Below are 17,680 nucleotides of genomic sequence, written 5' to 3'. Positions count from 1 at the left end.
TAAAAACATGATGGCAACAGTTTTTGAAGGGTGCTAGAAATAAGTTAGCCTATTTAGAAAACTGGGGAAAAGGTCCAGCTTTGTGTAAGAGCATGGACTAGTACTGATTGGCAGTGAAATGTTTTCAAGCCATTAATTTGTTAAGATGTAATAAGATATGATGGATAGGAAGTGATTTAGGGAAAATGTGAAGATTCTGGATGGTCCTGTATACTATGTACATTTGAACTCTGTTCTATAGTCAGTGGTAAATACTGTAACACAAAGTTCCACTACCTATGACAAAATCATTATTAAGGTTTCTCCCTGGATCAGATTAGAATTATAGTATCCTATCCATCACCACCATTCAATGTTTACAACCACTCAGTAGGTCCTGGGGATAAAAAGATGTCCTGTAACTGCAAACTACGATTACAGGGTGATTTTTAACTTCCTTTTGAGATTCTGTATTACCGTGTTTTAACCGACTAGAGGTTCAGGACTTAGTAATAAATGACTAAGCTGCATAAAAGTATTTTGATTCTTTTAATAATATTTCTGATTATAAAATACACATATATAACATCTAGAAGGTACAGAAAGTATAAATTAAAACACCTCGTTTGTCATCTGAACTCTCTACTCTGTGAAAAAGGGAAATCTATCCATTGGGTACAAGACTTTTGAATGAGCCAATTCCTCCAGTTTCAAGCAACCTAATCCAATTTTATGTGCCACATTTTTTATTCTTGTAAGGGCATAAAATATAAAAACTACTTTAAACTTCTAAAGAGTATGTATTCAAACGACACTCAACTTCCTATTTTCCTTCCAATGGCGTTTGGGCACCAATTACGCAGCTATACCTTGGTTAGGGTCTGCAGCCTGCCCCTCACTCCCTACCTAAAAGAAGGTCTCGTTAAAAATCTCAGACTGGACTCGAATGTAAATCAAAACACTTTAATTATCCTCACTTAGGCCATTCCATAATCACCTGAAATGCAAAGACACTAGATCAAACATCATCCAGCTCTGTCCAGCTTTTGTAAGCAGGACACAAATCTCTAGTTACAACGGGGCCATCCTTCTCAATCTCTTGGTAACTCAAATCTACATTTGGAACACCAGATTTAACAAATCTTGAGTCTACACACTTTACCTCATCTTTATTCAGCCTGGTTGCCCAAGCATATGAATACATACTGAATACTCCTGAAATGACTAGTATTTCTAATAGCTTAGAAAAATTCTGGGTTGAGAACTACAAGAAACACTACCTAAACTTCACAACTAATTTGTATCCATTCTTAATACTGGGGAGACCGAGCCAATGCTTTCCTCAGCCTTTTGACTTTCCTTTAATTCGCGACACACACAAAAGGTTAAGTAAAAAAGAAGTTAGCGACACCATTACAGACGACTTCAAAATTTGAACCTAAGGAACATGAAAGCGCAAAAGCAACCGCAGTGTCTCCCAGCAGAGTCCAGGACAACCGCCGCGTTGTCGAGCTACCCCGGAGCTTCAGCTAAGGCAGGAGGCTCATCCTCCTACCAATGATGATGCCCCGGCGACTGGAAAAGCAAAGGGAGACTTGGCAGCCAGTGACAGGCATACAGCAGCTCTCGGAAAAGCAGAGCCTCCGCCCAAGACCAAAGGCCTCAGTTAGCACCGAGAGCCCCCAGGGAGCGGTGAGGCGTCCCATCCTGTCCTACCCCACCCTACCACTTCCCTCCCAACGGGACGACACTCGGCAATTGCTAGGCAAAGCCCACCCGGTCTCCAGAACGCGCTCCAGCAAGCCCACCGGGAGAGCCAAGGCCACCTCCTAGCCCCTGTGGGGAAAATGGCGTCTGTGAACCCTTCTCCCTCCCGGCTAGTCACAAGGACCAGCCTCCCTCCCTCGCTACAAAATGGCGCCTCCTGCTGGGGCCACAGAATCTGCATAATTCACTTGTCAGCGAGGCGGTGTCGCGCTGGGACGAGCGGTTCTGCCAACCAGTCAGAAGCAGAAAATTTTGTTCCGCACTTTGGGTAAGCCACTCAGGCGCTGGCTGTAAGACCAGGCGAGGCTGACGTCAGGAAAAGGGGCGTGGATAAGGCGGTCTCCTTTCGCGTCGCCTAAATTTGAGCCAATGGCAAGCAGGAAGCGTCCAGTGAGTGACGTAATGACAGCCCAATGGAGGCTGGGGGCGGGCCTCAGACCCACTATGCTGGTTGCGGGGTTGAGGGGCCGGGCGGCTGTTTCCTGTCCTGGTGCATGGTGGTCGGACGAAGGAATTGTTGGAAAATTTTCTCGGAGGTTCGTATATAAATGTGTTTTTACCCAGTGTGCATTATTCTCCGCCCTGCCGCCGCCCTCAGCGTAGCGGTACGGGCCCGCTTGGGCCCGGGCTCGGACTCCGGCTCCTCAGTCTCCGCCGCAGGCCTTGCAGATCCTACGGCCGGCCGCGGTAGAGACGCCTGGGCAGAAGCGGAGTTTATTAATAACCCGCGGCCGCCACTCGGGCGGCGGAGCTTTTCTCACTGAGGACGCCCCCCCCCCCCCCCGCCCTTGTCTCTGCGCACTGCGCCCCGCCTGTTCCCCTCAGGGGACCGCCGAGGGGAGGGAGTGAAGGAGGGGAGGGTGGAGCCCTTGGGAGCCCGGCGGCGCTTCTCGGCCTGACCTCCGCGCGGAGCGAGTCCCCTGGCGCCGCCGAGGCGAAGCCCCTCCGGCTGAGACGCTGGACCCCGGTCGGCACCAGGCACCAGCTGGGGCGCCGGCGGCAGAACTGGTCGAGGGCCCGGTCGGCATCCCTCCTGTAGATCGCACCCAGAATTTCCTCCCACTCTGATCCTGCACAGATTTCTTGTTTCCCTCACTTAAAAAAAAAAAAAGATTATTTTTTATGGTCATTGAGGTCTAACAGCGAATATTAGAAATTGTCAATTTTATCATTCTCCTTTTTTCTCGGTTTTGGCCAAAGAGTGAACGAATGCTTTCGTTGCTTTGTAATATTTTATTGTGGAACGTAAATCCATTTTTATTCTCTCCCCTTTTGCTTTTTTTAACATTTAAGTTTACGCATTAAGGAAGTTAAGTAAAAAGTAGATAAGAATACAATTGCTAAACGGATTATTTGTTTAAGATCAGTTTAAGCCTTTGGAAGTGTCTAATCAGCTGGTATAGTCTAGTGGGGATGTGAAAAATTGTAGGTTCGAGGTTGTGGTCGGCTTTGTCCCGAACCTTACTAGAAGATACTTGTGTTTTGCTGTAGTTGACAAAAATCTGTGCAATATTTAATATATTCTCTTGCTAAGTGCTTAGTTTCAGTTCATTGTTAAGTGTTTAGTAAGAGAATAGGTAATGAGATCATACAAAAGCTCAGGTAAGACAGGTAACTAATTTATCCAGGTGTATTTTTATTACTTTGGAAATTATTTAGTGTACAAATACTTGAGTGCCTATTTCTTCCATAGCTGCCTTTTATTTTTTTAAAATAATGGCTTTATTGATATATACCTTTACAATTCACCCATTTAAAGTATTATAATAATTAGGTAGGTTTAATGTATTCAGAGTTGTGCCACCATCACCAAAATTTTAAAACATGTTCATCACCCCCCAAATAACTCTGTACCCACTAAGTTACTCCCCATTTCCCCATAACACTCCTCCTTCCCCAACCACTAATCTACAGATTTGTCTATTCCCAACATTTCATAAAAATGGAATCACACAGTATGTGGACTTCTGTGACTGGCTTCTTTCATTTAGCATGATATTTGCAAGATTCATGCATGTTACAGCATATATGAGTACTTCATTTCTTTTTATTGCCAAATATTTCACTGTATGGACGTAACACCTTTTATTTATCCATTCATCTGTTGATGGACAATTTAGGTTGCTTCCACTTTTTGTCTATGACGCATAATGCTGCCGTGAACAGTTGCGGAACAAGTTTTTGTGTGGACATTTGTTTTTATTTCTCTGTGTGTATATATATACCTAGGAGTAGGATTTCTTGGTCATTTGGTCATATGGTAACTCTGTGTTCAATGTTTTGAGGAACTGTCAAACTTTTCCAAAGTGGGTGTACCATTTTACATTCCTACCAGCAGTGTATGAGAGCTCCCATTCTCCATATCCTTGCCAACACTTGTTATTATCAGTCTTTTTGATGGTAGCCATCCTAGTGGGTACGAAGTGGTATCTCTTGTGATTTTGATTTGCATTTTCCAGTGGCTAATGGTGCTGAGCATTTTTTCATATGCTTATTGGCCATTTGTATATTTTCTTTTTGGAAATGTCTATTTGGGTCTTTCCCCCATTTTAAAATTGGATTGTTTATCTATTATTGAGTTCTAAGAGTTTCTTATATAAAGGTCCTTTATCAGATATATGATTTGCAAAATGTCCATTGCCCTTTGCTGCAGGTTGGGATATTGCTGTGAAGTAAGGATTCATCATATTCTTCATGGAAAGATGACCTAGCTGTTTTGGGGAATTGTGCCTCTACTATTACTTTAGCTGTTATTAAATATTTATAATGTAGGTACAGTTTATGATCATGGGAGGAGAACTTTCTGAGTCCTGATGTTCTCATCATTACTTAATTTTGAAGTTTTTATCTAGTTTTTGTTTTTGTTTTTTAATCTGAGGTTTTACCCAGTTCTGAGTCTTTTTGCTCCTGGCTTTGTTTCAGGACATAGTGATTTTTTTTTTGAAGAAGAAGAAACGGTCAATTTTATTGGGCTCAGACTAAGAATCCATGGGTCTTGAGGACCTCTGTGAATCGGTCGATTTTCTTCTCTATGTTCTTTTCGGCCTGCTTCCGTAGCCTCATGAGCTGCTTCTTTTTCCGGTAGTGGATCTTGGCCTTCTCCTTTCTCTTCTCCTCCAGTGTAGCCGTTACTGCCTGGTACTTCCAGCCAACTTCATGAGCCAGGCGCCCTAGGTAGGCAAACTTCCGTGTAGGCTTCAGACGCACAACCTTGAGGGCGGCAGGAACCACCATCCGCTTTTTCTTGTCATAGGGTGGCGGGATCCCATCAAACACCTTGAGGCGGTCCAGAGCGGCCTGGCCTCGCTTGGTCTTGTGGGGCAGCATGCCTCGCACTGTCCGCCAGAAGATGCGGCTGGGGGCTCGGAAGTGGTAGGGGCCACGGGAGGGGTTGGTGTTCATCCGCTTGCGAAGAAATGCCAGGTACTTCAACTTGTTTCTATAGAAATTGCCAGAAATTTTGATGCCCTCACAGCGCACAACCACCACCTTTCGACCCAGAAGCACCTGCTTAGCCACGATGGTTGCCAGGCGGCCCAGGAGATGGCCTCGGCCATCGAGAACCAGGACCTGTCCCTCCGCCATCTTCGGCAGCCGCCTGGGAAAGGACATAGTGGTTTTTTAAAGAGTTGGGTTGCTTGAGTCATTGCTCTTTAATTTGCATTTTAAGGGATGGCTTTTGTGAGACAGTGTTTTTTGTTTTTTGTTTTGTTTTAAGTTTTTTTTTTTAATTTATTTAAATTTATTTATTTTTGGCTGTGTTGGGTCTTCGTTTCTGTGCGAGGGCTTTCTCTAGTTGCGGCAAGCGGGGGCCACTCTTCATCGCGGTGCGCGGGCCTCTCACTATCATGGCCTCTCTTGTTGTGGAGCACAGGCTCCAGACGTGCAGGCTCAGTAGTTGTGGCTCACGGGCCTAGTTGCTCCGCGGCATGTGGGATCTTCCCAGACCAGGGCTCGAACCCGTGTCCCCTGCATTAGCAGGCAGATTTTCAACCACTGCACCACCAGGGAAGCCCTGTTTTTTGTTTTTTAATTAATTAATTAATTAATTAATTTTTGGCTGCATTGGGTCTTTGTTGCTGCGCGGGGGCTTTCTCTAGTTGCAGCAAGTGGCGGCTACTCTTCATTGTGGTGCGTGGGCTTCTCAGTTCGGTGGCTTCTCTTGTTGCAGAGCACAGGCTCTAGGTGCGTGGGCTTCAGTAGTTGTGGTTCTTGGGCTCTAGAGCGAAGGCTCAGTAGTTGCGACGCACGGGCTTAGTTGCTCCGCGGCATGTGGGATCTTCCCAGACCAGGGCTCGAACCCGTGTCCCCTGCATTGGCAGGCAGACTCCCAACCCTGCACCACCAGAGAAGTCCCTGAGACAGTGTTTTAAACTTTACCGTACTGTCAAAATCAAAGTGATTTTGTTTTAAAGATGGATTTAGACTGGAAATCTTCCTCTTCCTCATAGAAATAAAAAATCGAAAACAGTAATACAGCTTTCTCCATACTTTCCCATAAATCTAATCCCATTTTAAAACTGTGCCGCAGTGGGAACTCTCTACCCTGTGGAAATAACTTGTCCATTAATGTGGAGACACAGGCATTTAACTCCGAACTACATTTTTTGTACTTAAAATACCACTTTACGGGAATTCCCTGGCGGTCCAGTGGTTAGGACTTGGCGCTTTCACTGCCCTGGCCTGGGTTCAATCCCTGGTCGGGGAACTATGATCCTGCAAGCCGTGAGGCGAGGCAAAATAAACAAAAAAGAACAAAAAACCCCACTTTACTCAGCACTTAACTTTGACTAGGCACTGAGTTAAATGATTTGTTGAGTGGTGTACATATATACATAAACTTATCTTCGCTGCAAACCTAAGTCAAGTACTGGAGTTATCCCTGTTTCATCAACTGAAGTTTAGAGTAACTTGACCAACTATTACACAGCAACGCTTGGACTTGAACCTATGACTGGCTCAAAAGCCCAGTCTCTCAACTGAGTTATTCAGTAACCTACCAAGTACCAACTTCTTTAACTTTTTAAAATACAGGATGTCTGTAGTTCCTAGAATGATACAGTATTTTGACTACTGTACATAATATGGCAGAGCATGAATGTTGTGCTGTTTATATACACCTTTAAGTTAAATAATGACGAATGCATTTGTCCTCGTTTTGAAAATACAGAGATTTATGTAGTATGGATGTAATGGTCACAAGAAGTTGGAATCATTTAAATTAATGGCAGTTTATACATGCTATATACATAAAATATACAGTAATATAAGAAGTGAGGCACAATGAAAAGAGCATTGGAATAAAAGAAGACCTAATCTTTAATCCTGTTTTAGGCAATTAACTAGCCATGTCCTCATACTAATTGTATTCATTTGTTCAACAAATCTTTAATAATTGTGTAGCATGTGCCAGGCATTCTTTTAGGCACTGGGAATTCAAGAGTGAACAGGACAGAGGGTGGTTCCTGCTATCATGGAACTTAGAGTTCACTTAGAAATTCTGATAAGTGGGACTTCCCTGGCAGTCCAGTGGTTAAGACTTTGCCTTCCAATGCAGGGGGCTTGGGTTCTATTCCTGGTCAGAGAGCTAAGATCCCACATGCCTTGCGCCAAAAACCCAAAACATAAAACAGAAGCAGTATTGTAACAAATTCAATAAAGACTTTAAAAATGGCCCACATCAAAAAAAAAAAAAGAAATTCTGATAAGTGCTATGAACAAGATAAGAGTTCTGTGATAGAGAATAAGAGGGTGGTGGTAGAATGGATATTTTAGATAGGAGGTGACACTGAACAGTATGTGCGAAAACAGGAAGAGTTAGGTGTGTTCTAGGAAGTAGAAGGTCAGCATGCATGGTTGGATGTGTACAATGGAGGACCATTGAAAAGCACTCTGCAACATGAGTTATGTTAAACTCATTAGATGTTTATTGAACATATAATCTTAGGTGTCAAAATTCCAATGACCCCTAGGACAGAGTACCTACCTTAGAAGGCTTATAGTCTAATTGGGAACATTGGATGTGGGAGTAAAAGGACTAAGAAGAGAAAGGAACGGAATCAGAAGCCTTTCAGCCAAAAACAAGGTTCGGTAAACCTCACTTTCCTCACCTGTAGAAAGAAAACTGGCATGTTTTGAATACATCTTGAGTGCTAAGGGCTTTATGTACATTTATTTCACATAATTCTTTTACAACAGCCCTATCAGGTGAGTGTTCTCTCATTTTATCAAAAGAGGAAATGGAAGCTCAGCAGCAGGTTAATTGCCTGGAGCTGAGAGCAGGATTCAACTGCATAGCAGGCCGGCAAATTATAAAACATACAGATGAAATCTATAATAATTAAAACATGATTGGTAATTCAAAGTGACGAGGGCTACAGGCCAAATATCAGCAAATACTGTAGGATTCAGATGATAATGGACTGAGATCTTGGTAGTGAGCAACAGAGGCACGTGGAAGAGCCAATGACAATTAAAGGCTGTTCCCTGTGTCTGGACTGCCTTCTCTACTCTTCCTACCCCTAGGAAATGTTTATTTATCTTTCTTATGCCCATATTCACATGTAATCATCTTTGCATACCTGAGGCAAAGTTAGGTGCTCCTTACTTTATTAATGCTTCTGTTTATAGTAACTTTTTTTTTTTAAGTAACTAGTTCTAAAACCATGAAAATAATACATGGTAAATTTCTTTTTAACTTATGGAATGTATATAGTAGAAGTTAAAAGCCCCATCCCCAGTCCACCCTCATCTCCTAGTCCCATTTCGGGGAGGTACTGCTATAAAAAAATATGTATGTGTGTGGATAGCAAGAGTTAAAGAAGAAAACCAGGAAACGAAAAGATTTGATTTATTAAGCTAGTGGGAATTAATCTTACTAACTTAAATTTTTATTACAATATTGTATGCAATGAAAATTCTGCTGTTGTACAAGACAAAATAAGGTAGTTGGCGGTGTTACTGGACTGGAAGGATGAGAGACTGGAGCAAAGAAAGCAGTAAAGAAGTTATTGCAGTAGTTAATGTGTGAGGAGTTGGACAAGAAAGGTTTTGAAGGATAAAAATGACAGAGTTGAGGGGAATGCCCTGGTGGTCCAGTGGGTAAGACTCCACACTCTCACTGCTGAGGGCCTGGGTTCAATCCCTGGTCCGGGAACTAAGATCCCACAAGCTGGGCAGTGTGGCCAAAAAAAATTAAAAAGATGAAATGCTCTCTGTCATACCAAGTTCCCATATATATGGTTCCATTAAAAAAAATCATGGAGTTGACAATTGCCCTATTGTGAATTTAAGAATGAGGGTTTAGTCAAGGATGACTTTTGATCATTTTAATCTGTTGTCTGGGTTTGGTGGAAATAGCCAAGTCCATATGGCAAATTGATTAGAGTGGAAAGATGAATTGGCAAACCTTAATGGTGTATATGGAATGTGTTGTGTTTAATTCAGACAGAAAACAAGATGTATTTTGATATAAAATGAATGACAACGTGGTACATTCCTAGGAGACCTCCCCACCTACCTATTGGATAGTGTCTTCCCTTTCCTCTGGCATTTGTCCTTTCAAACAGAAATGCTGAGAGGAAAAAGAATCACTGGCAGACTTTTGGATGGGGCAGTTTGATTTGAGACCTAGGAATGTATGTAAATGTTTTTAGTTGATGGATTATAGATCTGTGTTTTTAAATGAGGAGTGAATGTTAGATTCAACTGGGGAGCTTTTTGTAAGTGGACATGCTTATTGTTGAGAAGATAATATTTAAGGAAAATATACTAGGAGATAAATGTCTGTTATTAAAAGTCAGTTATTTAAGGAATTCCCTGGCGGTGAAGTGGCTAGGACTCTGAGCTTCCACTGCAGGGGGCACAGGTTCGATCCCTGGTCAGGGAGCTAAGATCCCACATGTGGCAGCATGGCCAAAAATAAATAAAAATTTTTTAAAAGTCAATTACTTAAAATCACCTTTATTTTATCTTATTTTTAAAATAAATTTATTTATTTATTTTTGGCTGCGTTGGGTCTTTGTTGTTGCTCACGGGCTTTCTCTAGTTGTGGTGAGCTGGTGCTACTCTTCATTGTGGTGCGCGGGCTTCTCATTGTGGTAGCTTCTCTTGTTGCGGAGCATGGGCTCTAGGCATGCACCCTTCAGTAGTTGTGGCAGGAGGGCTCAGTAGTTGTGGCACGTGGGCTTAGTTGCTCCACGGCATGTGGGGTCTTCCCCCACCAGGGCTCGAACCCGTGTCCCCTGCATTGGCAGGCAGATTCTTAACCACTGCGCCACCAGGGAAGTCCCTAAAATCACCTTTAGAAATTATTTTTTGTCTTCCTTTTTTGGGGAAAAAGACTTTCAGAAGGAAAAGGAGATTTTTTTTTTTTTTACCTTTTTAAAATTGAAGTATAGTTGATTTACATTATTATTCTTTTAAGGTGTACAACAGTGATTCATTATTTTTATGGATTGAAATTTTTTTTTATTTTTTATTTTTTTATGGAGAAACCTTGAAAACATTATGTATAAGTGAAAGAAGGCAGTCACAAAAGACCACATACTATGATTCCATTTACATGAAGTGTCCAGAATAAGCAAATCTAGAGAGATAGAAAGTAGATTAGTGGTTGCCTAGGGCTTTGGAAAGGGGGAGGTAGGGTTTTCTTTTAGGGGGTGATAAAAATATTGTGAATTCAGGTTGTGGTGATTGTACAACTCTGAATATACTAAAGTCATTGAATTGTACACCTTAAATGGGTACATTTTATGGTATGTGAATTATTTCTCAGTAAAGATATTTTCAAAAAGGAAAAGCATGAGCAAGAGGAAAGTTCCTCTTGAATAACACATCTCTGAAACTTTTTTTTTTTTGTCTTCTTTCTCCTCTGACAATACCCTTTTACAGTAGTAGGAGAAAATAGTGAATAAGACAAGAGATAGAGCCATACGGTCTCTTCTCATTTAGCTTTAAACTACTGATAAGCATTTATAGCAAACATATATAATGCCATGTGCTGTTACAAGTGCTTTGTATTTAACACAGATACCTCACAATACCTCTGTGAAGTATCTTCCTTTTACAGATAGGGAAACTGTGGCACAGCATGGTTAAGTAACTTGCCCAAGGTCACATAGATAATATGTGGTAAAATGAGATTTTGAAGCAGGCTGTTTGGCTCCAGAGTCCTTATTCTTAAGTATAGTGTTATACTACCACTCATAAGCATTCCTTCCTAGGTATAACCCATACTTTCCAATCTATCTATAGGGAAATCCTCCTTAGATATGTTTTAGTAGCTGGTTACTGTAAATATACTGCTTCCAGTCTGGAGAAAAACAGGTAATTAAAGTATACTGTGATAAGTGTTATTATAAGGGTATGGACAGAGTATCTTGGGAGATACATCTAAAGCATTCTGACCCAATTTGGGGAGTTCAGATAAAACTTTCTGGTGGAATCTGAAGAATTTAGCCAAGTAAAGAGAGGAGGAAGAGTATCCTAGAGGGTATGAATAGCAGTGTTCAGAGCTCAGATGCAGGAGACACCTTGGGCTGTTCTGGGAGTGGCAAATAATCCAGCAGCTCATGTAAAAGTTGTTGAGCCAAATGGTTAGAAGGTTGACTTTGCCACTTACTTATGTTGTGAAGTTAAGGACATCATTTAACCTTTGTGAGCTTCACTTTCTTGGTCTGCAAAATTGTGATAAAATGGTACTTAATTCATAGGATTGCTAGAAGGATTCAATGAATTAGTAGTAATGCCTGGCATATAGTGTTTTGGAAGGGTTAGTTATCTTTTTTTTTATTTATTATTTATTTTTTTAATGCTATTCTTGTCTGCTTACATTCTTTTTATGTATGTATGTATGTATGTATGTATGTATGTATGGCTGTGTTGGGTCTTCGTTTCTGTGCGAGGGCTTTCTCTAATTGTGGCAAGCGGGGGCCACTCTTCATCGCGGTGCGCGGGCCTCTCACTATCGCGGCCTCTCGTTGCCGAGCACAGGCTCCAGACGCGCAGGCTCAGTAATTGTGGCTCACGGGCCGAGTTGCTCCGCGGCATGTGGGATCTTCCCAGACCAGGGCTCGAACCCGCGTCCCCTGCATTGGCAGGCAGATTCTCAACCACTGTGCCACCAGGGAAGCCCGGGTTAGTTATCATTATAATCCTTTTTATTTATTAGTATTATTAACATTTTAATTAATATTATTATTAAATGATACCAGTATCATTAACTACTAGAATTTTAAACAGTATTGCTGGAGTGTAGAATGTGAGGTTGTGCTAGAACAAGACTGGAAGATAGAGTGACCAACTTGTCTTGGTTTGCCCAAGACTATCCCAGTTTTATAACAAAGTGTCCCACCCCCCCGCCCAAAAAAAAAAAAAAAAAAAAGAACTGAGAGTCCCATGACCCAGGAAGCTTCTCAGTCTTGGGCTACCCAGGATGATTGTCCGTCTTATTGGAGAAGTTAGTAGAATCCAGATCATATTTGGACTATATGGGGAAATGGGAAAGTTTTGAAGGTTTTGAGACAGAGAAATGCTCTGATTGGATCTGAAAGCACTTGGACTGTGCTTTGGAGATTAGATTGGAGGAGGGTAGGAGTGGATTTTAGGAGGCCGATGTAGTAACCCAAGCGGTGATGGTACCCTGAATTAAGACAACCTAATAAGAGAAGCGAATGGATTTGACAGATATTTAGGAGGTAGAGTCATAGTTCTTAGTGATCGGTTGGAGAATAAGGGGGATTTGACTACTGGGTAGGTTACTGCGTTTATCATTGAGGGAGAAAATACAAAAGTAGAATTTTGTGGCAAACTGTTTTGAGATGGAGGTGACTGTGGACCATGAAGGTCACCAAGGCCAGTAAGCAGCTAGATATATAGATCAGGAGCCCTTAAGAGAAAGGACTAGACTATGAATAATTTTTAGTATATGTATGTCCCCTGTGATACTTGGGACATATTTACATATAAAATAATTCCTTGTTTATTTGAAATTCAGATTTAACTGGTGTTCGGTGTTTTTCTTTGCAAAATCTGGCCACCCTAGTTCCAGCTTCTAAATTGAAATGATTCCACACTCTTCCCTGTGATGCCACAGCGGTATGGGTGGTAACTGCTACTTTTTTTTTTTTTTAATTTATTTATCTATTTTATTTCTTTTTGGCTACGTTGGGTCTTCGTTGCTGCACGCGGGCTGGGCTCTCTCTAGTTGCGGCGAGCGGGGGCTACTCTTCGTTGCGGTGCGCAGGTTTCTCATTGTGGTGGCTTCTCTTGTTGCGGAGCATGGGCTCTAGGTGGGCGGGCTTCAGTGGTTGTGGTGGACAGGCTCAGTAGTTGTGGCTCGCAGGCTGTAGAGCACACGCTCGGTGGTTGTGGCGCATGGGGTTAGTTGCTCCGCTGCATGTGGGATCTTCCTGGACCGTGGCTCGAACCCATGTCCCCTGCATTGGCAGGCTGATTCTTAGCCACTGTGCCACCAGGGAAGTCCCGGTAACTGCTTCTTGAAGTTACTCTTTTTATGATACTTTAGTTTCTTTTTGCCTTTTTGGTTCTCTAACATCTGCTTAACAATTATTTATATTAAATGCTCTCTTTTAAAATAACTGATATGTTTTCTGTCTCCAGATTGGATCCTAACTGATAGACCAGCGCAGCCCACTTCCTGGTGATGTAGATTCCAGGACCCAGGAATGGCCTCAAATACAATCCTTCAAAAACTTAGTAGCTTCTAGTCTCTTTACTTCCGGTAAATTTGCTTCCATATGTAAACAAACAACTACAGCCAAAACTCTCCTCTAGCGTTGTTGGCTCTTTATTGCTGACCTCTGAGCTCTGCCCATCAACTCCTCTCTTAACTTAATGGCCACTGTCATAGAAACAATAGATGAGCTCATTCGTGAGGGCTGGCAGGTGAAAGATGCTTTAAAAAGGCCTTTAAGCCACAGTCTTATCTCCTTCCAAGGTAACCACTTTGCTGGCACCACCAATGGCCTGTCCAATTTGGGATACAGAAGCAGATGGCTTTTTCAGCTGTGCAAGGGGCCAAATTATGGGGTTCTAGTCAATTTAGATTTCAGGCTTTAGGCAGAGTTCCTTCCTTAGTAAAGCTATGCTCCAATCATCTCTTCTTGCAAACTGGCTGGCTCTACTGTGAGTTCCTCTTTCCATCAAAGAAACACACCAACAATCTGAATTTTCCTACCACTGCCCCTAAAGCTACTGCCTCAGTTGGTTTATGATCTGCTTTCCAAGATAAGACAGGCAACATTGGGAATAAATATTTCACTTCTGTCACTTTATTTTTTTTTTAATTTTATTGAAGTATAGTTGATTTACAATGTTGTGTTAATTTCTTCTGTACAGCAAAATGACTCAGTTATACATATATATATTTCACTTCTGTATTAAAAAGTTCACCTTGGGAATTCCCTGTGACAGTCCAGTGGTTAGGACTCCACGCTTTCAGTGCTGACGGCCCGGGTTCAATCCCTGATGGAGAAACTAGGATCCCACAAACGCACGACGCAGCCGAAAAAAAAAAAAAAAATCATGTTTTCCAGCCTGAAAAAATCTGTTTCTTCACTGCCCCAGACCCTACCTCCTCCCTGATTCCACCTTCTCTAGGTTCTGTTTCCTGCAACAACAGATATAAAATTCTGATTAAAGTAGGAATTGTTATATAATAGAGATCTGAAAAATCTATAACTTAAATTCTGGATTTAATTTTTCTAATGAAAAGAGGTAGGCAGCCAGGGCTGTGTAGTTCCATAAAATCATCAGGGACTCAGGTTCCTTCTGTTCTCCTGTCTGTCATCTAGCACACAGCTTTCATATTTAAGATTCCCTCAGAGGCCATAGGATAACTGCTGGAGCTCCAGTCATTAAAGCCAACCTCCAGGAAAGAAGAAGGAGAATATAAAAGGGCAAAAGATATATACTAACTGAGCTAGCCCATCTTGTAAAGGAGTTTTCCTGGAAGCCGTACCCAATAATTCCTACTTAGATTTTGTTAGCCAGAATGTAGTCACATGCCCACTCCTGTCTCGAGGAGAGGCTGGAGAATATAATTTCTTAGCTGGGAATATTGCTATCTCAGGATGGTGTTAGTAAGAAAGAAAGTGGGAAATGAATATTGGTAAGTACATCTCAGCTGGTGGGATCAGCATTGACAGGGGATACTAGAGTGTAGCCCACAAGCTACAAGCATCCCACATGATGTGGGCATCAGTAAGTATGTTTAAAGAAAGCATGGACAACCCACAAAAATCTGTTTTTTTGTTTTTTGTTTTTTTAAATTATTTATTTATTTATTTATTTTTGGCTGTGTTGGGTCTTCGTTTCTGTGCGAGGGCTTTCTCTAGTTGTGGCAAGCGGGGGCCACTCTTCATCACGGTGCGCGGGCCTCTCACTATCGAGGCCTCTCTTGTTGCGGAGCACAGGCTCCAGACGCGCAGGCTCAGTAGTTGTGGCTCACGGGCCCAGTTGCTCTGCGGCATGTGGGATCTTCCCAGACCAGGGCTCGAACCCGTGTCCCCTGCATTGGCAGGCGGATTCTCAACCACTGCACCACCAGGGAAGCCCCATCACAGCTTTTTTATCTGTTCTTTTATTGATGGACATTTGAGTTCATTCCAATTTGGAACTATTATGAATAAAGTTGCTATGGACATTCTTGTATAAGTCTTTCTGTGGATGAGTATTTCCATCTCTCATTCATAGGAATGGCCATTGAACTTCATGTTAAAGTGGAGATTAGTGACCAGCGAGAGCAGTTTCAAAACTTAGGGACAGAAACCAGATGGATAGCAGTGGGAAATCAGGAAATAGTAACAACTGTTAGAGAAATCTAGCTGTGATAAGGAGGAAAGGGAGACTAGTAGCTGAGTCAGAGGCAAGATTTTGTTTTTTCGATTTTGTTTTTGTTTTTTTAAATATTTATTTTTTGTATTTGGCTGCGCCGGGTCTTAGTTGCCATGTGAGGGATCTTCATTGCGGCATGCGGGATCTTTTAGTTGCAGCACGTGGGCTCTTAGTTGCAGCATGAGGGATCTAGTTCCCTGACCAGGGATCAAACCCAGGCCCCTTGCATCGGGAGCGTGGAGTCTTAACCACTGGACCACCAGGGAAGTCCCTGTTTTTGTGTTTTTTTTTAAGTTATTGATGGGAAGGAACTGGGAGAGAGAGGGAAATTGTTTACAGAAGAGATCCCTGAGATCCCTAAGGAGGAAAGACAGATGAAATGCAGAATACAGGTTGGAAGGATTAGTCTTACCTTGTAGGAAGGTAATATTGTAGGAGAGAAGGAAGAAATGTGTGGAAATGCAGTGAAGTGAGGTTTGTTGGCAGAGAATTCCTCTGATGACTTCTATATTTTCTGTGAAGTTGGGAGCTGATTAATTTGCTGAAAATGAAGTGGTGAAGGAGACAGGGTGGGAGGATAGCAGGAGAGGGAGTGGGGGTAGAAGGTTTGAGGTAAATGGAAAATATTTTAAATAGTCACCATGAAGAAATAAAGACATGTAAGTTTGCTGGACCGCTTTGGGGGTTCAGAAGAGGTTGGAAGAGCCCAAGAACTTTTATGGCCCTTTAGGACTATTCCATCAAATAAGTTATTAGATCTGAAAAATGCTTTGTAAATACCTATACAAACAGTTATTTCTGACTAGAGGTGTATGTTTTAACTATCCATGTTTAGTGTCCTATTCAATGTACTTTTTTGGACAGAGGATCTATTTTGTTATAGAGTTGTGTTTCAGGAGTGCCCTCTCTCATTTTCATAATTGTCTCACAATGCTTTACGTCCCTTACCTATGACAAGATGAGCAATTTGGGTAATAAAATATTAACATACACAGTGTTTATCTTGAGGGAAATAAAGTACAATCTAGCATCATAGTTTTGAAACGACTTTATGCTTTTTTTAACAGAGCAATGTCAGAAGTTGAGTTTGAATATATCAGAACCTTTCTCTTACTCCTGATGCTTCCTCAAACTCCCTAGTCTCAGTGAAAGCAAGCCAGGGCATGCTTAGCAAACTGAGCTATGCAGGTGTGCCCTTATCAAGCCCTGTTTTTATGCTACACTGTTGAGGTTTGAGAGAGATTTTTTTGGGTTGTTTTTCACATCAGTGGTTCAGTTAAGAACAAACCATCACCAAAATTGACGTTCCTGATGACTAGACCTAGATGTCCATTTCTCAATTCTTGTCTCTTCTCACCTCTTTTTCTCACAAGTATTTTAGTTTTAGGTCTCCTAGACCTCATCTCAACTACCTGCCAGTCAGTTTCAAATACTCTATTTCTGAATGGTCCTGGAACTTGGCAAAAAGCTTGAAAGCCTTCAATTTCCAACATTTCACCCATCTGATAGAATATTCTACTTCTTTAAAATAGGTAGTATAAACTCTATCCCTCAGTTTTACCCTTTAGCATTCTGTGGAGCCTATGAAAACTCTACATCATACACCAGCACATTCTAACTACTCTGTACTTAACTGAATTACGTTTCATCAGCGGAACATGCTTATTCCCTGGGTGTATTTAAATAAAATTGAAGGGATTTAAAGACAGTTTTCCGCAAATGTTAATCAAAGCAGTGTTACTGGATCAGCATACTGCAAAGGTACAGGATAGCCTGCTATTTTTATGTTGCTATACTAAGGAACTTCCTCATTCCAGGTTAGGAGATGTCATAAAATGCAGCACAAATGACCATGCTTAAATGGAGAAGCACTTTGTATAGTAGTAAATTTATGAGGAAAATTTGGAATTGAGACCAGGTAATAGAATGGCATAGCTTCTCTAGTAAGTGTAGTTAAGTTAAGTGTTGAGGTGAAACCAGCCTGAGGTTAGGATCTGAGCTTGACAATTTCTGAAGGCCTGGCTTCTGTGGCTTCATGCAAAAAGACCTCTAAGATTTGTTAATCTAGATTTCTTTT

General features: G+C 41.8%; 2 protein-coding genes across 5 annotated transcripts in view; one reads left to right on the top strand and one right to left on the bottom strand.

The window, feature by feature from the left end:
• The first annotated feature begins 2,184 nt into the window (after window positions 1-2,184).
• Window positions 2,185-17,680, top strand: part of ZNF143 (zinc finger protein 143) — a 61,669-nt gene continuing 46,173 nt past the window's right edge. For 2 of the 4 annotated variants that reach the window (XM_007172790.2, XM_057552313.1), the window contains exon 1: window positions 2,221-2,282. In XM_007172790.2, the coding sequence (XP_007172852.2) occupies window positions 2,241-2,282 (42 nt within the window). In that variant the 5' untranslated portion in view covers window positions 2,221-2,240. Of the gene's footprint in view, window positions 2,283-13,368; window positions 13,490-17,680 lie in introns of all 4 variants that reach the window. The other 2 variants (XM_057552315.1, XM_057552314.1) reach the window with 2 other exon arrangements.
• On the bottom strand, window positions 4,693-5,348 carry LOC103006258 (60S ribosomal protein L13a-like). Its single transcript, XM_057552318.1, has one exon. It carries the CDS (start codon window positions 5,329-5,331, stop codon window positions 4,720-4,722), a length of 612 nt encoding a protein of 203 aa, XP_057408301.1. The 5' UTR covers window positions 5,332-5,348; the 3' UTR covers window positions 4,693-4,719.

The sequence above is a fragment of the Balaenoptera acutorostrata genome, chromosome 9 (genome assembly GCF_949987535.1).
Source record: "Balaenoptera acutorostrata chromosome 9, mBalAcu1.1, whole genome shotgun sequence".
Lineage (NCBI taxonomy): Eukaryota > Metazoa > Chordata > Mammalia > Artiodactyla > Balaenopteridae > Balaenoptera > Balaenoptera acutorostrata.
The sequence above is the reverse complement of the archived record's forward strand: the minus strand, read 5'-3'. Positions and strand labels throughout refer to the sequence as shown.

Bases quoted from the DNA above. Each gene is read 5' to 3' on its own strand.
- LOC103006258 (XM_057552318.1), bottom strand. From the start codon at position 5,331: ATGGCGGAGGGACAGGTCCTGGTTCTCGATGGCCGAGGCCATCTCCTG.